The sequence below is a fragment of the Mesoplodon mirus genome (assembly GCF_964341445.2).
Source record: "Mesoplodon mirus genome assembly, chromosome: 3".
Taxonomy (NCBI): domain Eukaryota; kingdom Metazoa; phylum Chordata; class Mammalia; order Artiodactyla; family Ziphiidae; genus Mesoplodon; species Mesoplodon mirus.
The window spans coordinates 77,516,399-77,523,284 of NC_138978.1; the positions used below are offsets into that span (position 1 = coordinate 77,516,399).

The following is a 6,886-nucleotide window of genomic DNA, read 5'->3' on the forward strand; positions in this document are numbered from 1 at the left end:
ATTCAGTACTTTAACATAGCCATTTGTTTTACTATCATCTCAATTCTAAGTATGTAGAGAAGTACAAAAATGATAGTAAATTTGAATAATTTTCATAGTCCTTTTTTATTCTCTGACCAAGTGCTTATGAACAACGGAATAGACAAAGGCATCTGGCAGAAAGACAAAAAATGGGAGAAAATGGCCTGGACAGCTCAAACTGTACAATCATTTTCCAGAGATTGCCTCAGTAGGTGTGATCCTAAACTGCTGCCTTGCTAGTAGACATGAGGTGACTGTCTGCTTAGCCCATTCTTCTGTGCAGTGTAGAACTGCAGGATCCAATGCAGGGCACATAGGCAACCATCTGGCAAACAATAAGATATTAGACTTCCCATTCCTACTTATTTTTTACCTTATTCTTTTTAGATGTCTTGTTTGTGTGTGTCTTATAATAGTTTAGCCATGTGTGTAAATAATTTATAAATAAATAACTATACATTTATTGGTGATATATACTCAAAAATGTTTTACTAAAGGGCATATAAATCAAAAAATTTTGGAAACCACTGGTATAAATATTAGAAACAGCTCTGGACTGGAAGTGGAGACCTAATGAATTTGAAACCTGCTTTAGCCACTTATTAGTCACATGAATTTGGTCAACTTTCTGTTTTATAATCTGTAAAATGGCAATAAGGCTACCTTCCCTGCCTCCCTCACAGTGTTATGTTGAGGAAGAAATGAAACAGCCTGCATATAATTGTTTGTAAACATTATAGATGCTGTGTAAATTGTGGTGTTATTGTTTCAATTTTTCAAATCTTTTCCTCAAACATATTCAATACACTGCATTGTCTTTATACAGACCACATTTTAAGTAATGGAAAGACATTTTATTTTTAGGCTCCAAAGAGAAAACTGTCAGAATTTAACAATTTTGTAATTCTAAAAGAGATTTTTTTTTTCAAATTTCTCAGAAATTTTTGATAGCCAGATATTTTAAACAAAATCGTGTTGGGAATTTTTAAGAAATGATTAAAAATAAATCTGAATTATCTGTAACCTCAGGAGGAAGGAATTAAGGAAAAGGGGATAGAAAATGGACTTTAGAAGTAAGGAACTGATACAGGAAAAACTGGAGTTCTATAACCTTAAGTGCCAGCATTTTGATGCCAGCAGTTAATTATCCTAGAAATCTCAAGTATTGTTGTTGGCCTGTACCATTCCTTGAATGAAAATATTGAGATCAGTAGCAAACCTATAGTTTGCTTCTTCTTTTAATGTTGTGATCATTTAGGGACTTAAAGGCATTTAAAGATTGCCACTGTGTAGTAATAGTCGGAATTTATTTTCCTTAGTGTTTGTTTGGAAATTCTGTGGCATTTGTTTTTCCTCTTTTTCCATATCACCAAGCAGTTAACAGTTCTGACACTATCTATCTGGAGATACCAATTGCCAGTACAGTTTTTGCTTCTGACTAACGGGCTATAGGTCAAGAGTCCCACAAACGCCTGGGGGTCGATTAATTTGCTAGAGCGGCTCACAGAACTGAGAAACTACTTACTGGGTGACCAGCTTATTATAAAGGGGTATAACTCAGGAATAGCCAGATGGAAGAGAGGCACAGGGCAAGGTGTGTGGGAAGGGGCTCAGAGCTTCCTGCTCTCTCCAAGCATGCCACTCTCCCCAAATCCCCACTTGTTCACCAACCCAGAAGCTCTTCGAAACCCAAACCCCTTCCTTTTGGGGTTTTATGAAGGCCTCATTACATAGGCATGATTGATTCATTCATTGTCCATTGGTAACTGAACTCAGTCTCCAGTCTCTCTCCCCTCCCAGAAGGTCAGGGAGTGGGACTGAAAGTTCCAACCTTCTAATCACAGGGTTGGGTCCCCTGGGAACCAGCCTCCATCCTTAGGTTACTTAGGGGCTTTCCCAAAGACACCTCATTAACATAACAAAAGACACCTTTGCCACTCTCAACTCAGGAAATGCAAGGGTTTTAGGAGCTTTGTGCCACTAACTGGCACAAAGACCAAATATATATTTCTTATTATAAATCACAATATCACTCTTGTTTCTCTCTCTGTCTCAATTATAGGTTGAAGCTCCATTCATACCAAAGTTCAGAGGCTCTGGAGATACCAGCAATTTTGATGACTATGAAGAAGAAGATATCCGTGTCTCTATAACAGAAAAATGTGGAAAAGAATTTTGTGAATTTTAGAGATGAGCAACAAGATGACATCAGAGCTCACACTCAGTCTTTGCACTCTGTTAAGAGATAAGGTAGAGCTGAGACCGTCCTTGTCGAAGCAGTTACCTAGTTCCTTCATTCCAGCGACTGAGTGAGGTCTTTATTGCCGTCATCCGTCTGTGCACTCTACATCCACCTATGTAACAAGGCACCGCTAAGCAAGCATTGTCTGTGCCATAACACAGAACTAGACACTTTCCTGCTTCTCTTTGGTTCGTCTTTCTCCTCTTCTCCTAAATCTATTTCTTCGCGTTTCATTTTCATTATTTTTTCTGCAAATAGTGCTTCATTTTATTTTGTTGGTGTTGCAGATGGGCAGTGTTACGGCTATGTGACATTGGAAGGGAAGGATAAATGTTCCTTTTAGTAGTTCTTACCAATATTTTTGTTGGTCAGTTGCTTAAGGATATACTTTCTAATAATTATTTTTACTTTGAGTAGCTCATATTCGGTTTTGCCAAAACGCTGGACAATTTTTGAAGGTAGAATGTCTTTACACCAAGGATATTTATACAAATAAAACAATAACTTTCCTAGAACTAATACAGAGTAGCTAGACCCAGCAATTTGGATTCCTACAGATCAGAAGCTCTATTTCACTTCACCGCCTTTTCTGTCATCCTCCCCTTGAGTAAATAAGTGACCAGCCTGTGCAGTATGACAAGCGTGTCTCATTTGCAGGAAAAGCTAATGATATGGATCATCATCGTCCAGGTTCTCTCACTTGATACCAGCATTTATGTAGGTATCAGAGAAGGGTTCTAAGATTTCTAAACTTTAACTTTCCATAAGGATTTTAGCCAGTATTTTAATAGAACATGACTAATGAAAGTGACACATTTTTAAGTTTCTCAAATAGTCCCCATTGTAAACTTTTGAAAGGAAGAGAAATGAAGTAAAAAGAACATTAATGTGAACAAATACTTAGCTAAGTCAAACAAGTGGCTTGATTCTTGTAAACAATATAGAGGCACTTTTGTTTAAATATAGAGGTTTTTTTGTTTATTTTGCTTTGCTTTGCTTTGTTTTGTCACAGTAAGAACAAAAGTTGTTGTCAGGTGATTATGCTGGTGTACTATATTTGTCAGCCTGAGGTAGAGGCCCTGTTGCAACTTCGGCTTTCATCCTATGCCTCAGCAATGAGGAAAGGGGACAAAATTTATAAAACTACCACAACTGTGTTTTAATTTTGAGGTGTGGTATTTTTAGATATGTTGTAATTTCTTGCCTCTTCTTTCAGTAAATGGAATTATGATCATGCAGATACAATTTTAGTATTTGAGTTTAGTTTTTTTAATATACTTTTTTGCCAGTTGACTTAACATTGCTGTCATGTGGAAATTTCAAGCACTTTTGCACATTTCATTCACTGTTTGTTGAGACTCCACGGCTTAACTCAGTTTTTTAAATATGTTTTTTCTTTGCTTTTAAATTTCCTGTCTAGTTTTATCTCTATGTGTCAGTGACCTATCTTAAAACAACACACCAAAATAGTTGAAAATAAACTGTGTTCATTTTTTATGATCAATTTACATGCATATAAGATGAGTTGTGTTTAATCAAACTGATCTTAATGTATATAAGCACTCTATTTGCTTCATTATCGGTGCAGGTAGGTCACTGATTCTACTTCTTTTCATCTGTACCACACCCTTGTAAAACCTTTGAAGACACTGAAAAAATCTGTCTGAGATATTCTCCTTATCAGTCTGTACATCTTTTGGTTGTCAAGTGTTTCTGCATGGTCATGTCACTTAAAAGCTGATACTGATTCGTTGGTCACTTATATTTAAAATGTGCAAGAAAAATATGAAATACTTTGCTGTAGCAAGTTTTATGTAACAAAAATATATCATGTTAATAAATCTAAAAAATTTTAATTACTTTTTTTGTATTTCATTTAGACCCAAGAACATGCTCATCATGTATTCTATATGTATGCTATAAATGCTATGGTACCTTTGTTGTATATTATTGTAAAATTATTACAAAATAATTTTAGTAAATCATGGGGGTGACATTTTGATTATTACATTTTTAGTTTTCAGTAATTAAAATGATTTCTATGAATTCTAAAAAAAAAAATGAAATTACTACTGCCCAACACAATTTGCTATAGAATCTACCTAGGTTGATTACCCTAGGCATACATTGGTTTTTGAGGGCTATTTAGCCGTTCCATTTTAACTCTCCATTTAAAGGACACCAGCAAGCTTTCAAATATATCAAGGGAGTCTATTTCTGACCACTCAAGTACACTGAATTAGAATATCTTAGAATTATATAAAACTCCCAGTTTCAGCCACAATTGAGCCAAAAATAAAAGTTTGATTAATAAATAAGTGGAATGAATCAGTGTTTAATATCAGATTACATTATTTGAAACAGAAGAAATAATGAGATGGCATTGTCGAGGAAGGAGCCCTAGACTGAAAGTCAAGGCATCTGTCAAGACTGGCCTGTCACTATTAGCAATGACATTGGCCTCAGTTCTCTTATCTATGAAATGGAAGAGTTCCATTAGGCAGTTTCTAAGGTCCCTTCTAACTTTCATATGTTGTGGCAAGACTTTTTGACGTTTTGAAGGGATAACATGCTTAGAAGCAAGTCTCGGTAAGGCTATATTTTAGGGCATCTTTCTTCTTACTCTACAGTGTTCTTACAATTCTTTGAATATCATGAGAACCTCGTGTCTGTTCTGATTCCTTCCTCCTTCACTGATGCTAAATATCCAATTGATATCAAACTGTCAGCCTACCAAAAAGATATTGTGGCTTGTGGGCACTGCTGTCTTGTTCTGATATGTTCTTGTAGTGACTGCCCATTGGCCTGAAAATACTCACTGTAAGCCTAAAAAAATCATTCTTCTTTCCCACTGTTTTTTCTGCTTGTTGAAGAATCAAATGAAATAATGTATGTGAAAGCACCTTGTAAACTGTAACCTATCAATGTAAAATGTTAAGGTGTGTTGTTATTTCATTAATTACTTCTTTGTTTAGAATGGAATTTCCTATGCACTACTGTAGCTAGGAAATGCTGAAAACAACTGTGTTTTTTAATTAATCAATAACTGCAAAATTAAAGTATCTTGAAAGGATAAAACAATTTATTGAGTCCTGGATTCTATTCAGTGCCCTTATTTCCTGATTTATTTTCTGCGTATACCACATATGCTTATGGATTCCTAGTTTTTATGTATTTGGGTGAGAACAGAGCAAGAGAGGGTGAAATGTCCACCAAACTGTGTGTTTACTGAGAAACTACTAGATTTATTCCATAGTATCTAAAAGTGTTTCTACTTTTTTCTCATGCTATTAGTCTAAATTATTCTTAAAATAATGTTGAAAATATTCATATTTAAAAGATTGACACTACAAGAGTCCTCATACTATTGTAATAATGAACTATGAATTTATACTTTTTTTCTTTAGAGGTGCTTTTGTGCTTCACCATTACCTCTTCCAGTTTTAGCCAGGTTGATTAATGTGTGTTTCTATAGTTGTCCTTTACCTCAAGAAATACATTTTTAGGTAATTATTTTAATAGCTTACCATTGTTATTGCTTTGTTACTACAAACATAAATATTGATGCATTTTATAACATGATACTACTTTTATGATTGCTTCATTTTCTCATTGTTAGGGCTTAATATAAATTCTGGTTTCCTCACTTCCTTATGTAACTAATTATAAAAATCTGGGCATATCTTCACTCCAGAACTATCATCATTTGAAATTCACTTAACTTTTCTCTTACACACAAATACTGGATGAGAAGTTAAATACTTGTGATTTTAGCTTTTCTGAACATTTTCTATATGCCCTATTTAATAGACTTCATGCCTTCTGATAAGGGCTGAATTTTGCCCCACCAAAAGTCCTGTGTTGAGGTCCTAACCCCCAGTACCTCAGAATATGATTGTATTTGAAGGTAGGGCCTTTAAAGAGATAATTTACATAAAATTAGGTCATATGTTGGGCCCTGATCCAATAAGACTGGTGTCTTTGTAAGAGGAGATTAGGACAGAAAGAACACGCAAACTGAGGGGAGACCATGTGCGAACATAAGAGGAAGATGACCATCTATAAGCCAAGGAGCAAGGCCTCAGAAGACAACCCTGCTGACACCTTGATCTTGGACTTCTAGCCTTCAGGAAGGTGAGATAATAAATTTCTGTTGTTTAAACCACCCAGTCTGTGGTATTTTGTAATGGCAGTCCTAACAAACTAGTACACCCACTGAGTGTACTCCCATGGTGAACGGCTTGCATTCATCATCTCCCTTCAAATGCTTTATACTTGGCTAATACTTACCATAAGCCAAAAAGAAAAAAAAAAAAAGTGTACTCACAGACCTCACTGCACCTGCTGCTTGTTTCTATTCTTTCCTGGAACATTAGCAGGAAACAGGAAACAGTAGCTAATGAGAGTATGGGAAAGCATGGGTAACTGAAACCATGACTAACACCTGGTCAGACTTACCCTTGGCATCAAGCTATCCTTTTGATAATACAACATAAAATTGAACACACAAGAGTGGTTGAGTTTAGAGTCTTCGCTCATCTCTTAATGGTGATGTTAATGAAATGGCCAGAAGGAAAGTTGGAATGGGGATGAAGGCCTAGTGAGGGAACCCCAGTTGGTTTA

At 35.6% G+C, this 6,886-nt stretch overlaps 1 protein-coding gene across 1 annotated transcript in view; it reads left to right on the forward strand.

The window, feature by feature from the left end:
- Positions 1–5,335, forward strand: part of PRKACB (protein kinase cAMP-activated catalytic subunit beta) — a 142,055-nt gene extending 136,720 nt beyond the window's left edge. The window contains exon 10 of the mRNA XM_082615931.1: positions 2,084–5,335. Coding sequence (XP_082472057.1) covers positions 2,084–2,209 — 126 coding nt within the window. The 3' untranslated portion in view covers positions 2,210–5,335. The remainder of the gene's footprint in view (positions 1–2,083) is intronic.
- The last annotated feature ends 1,551 nt before the right edge of the window (positions 5,336–6,886 follow it).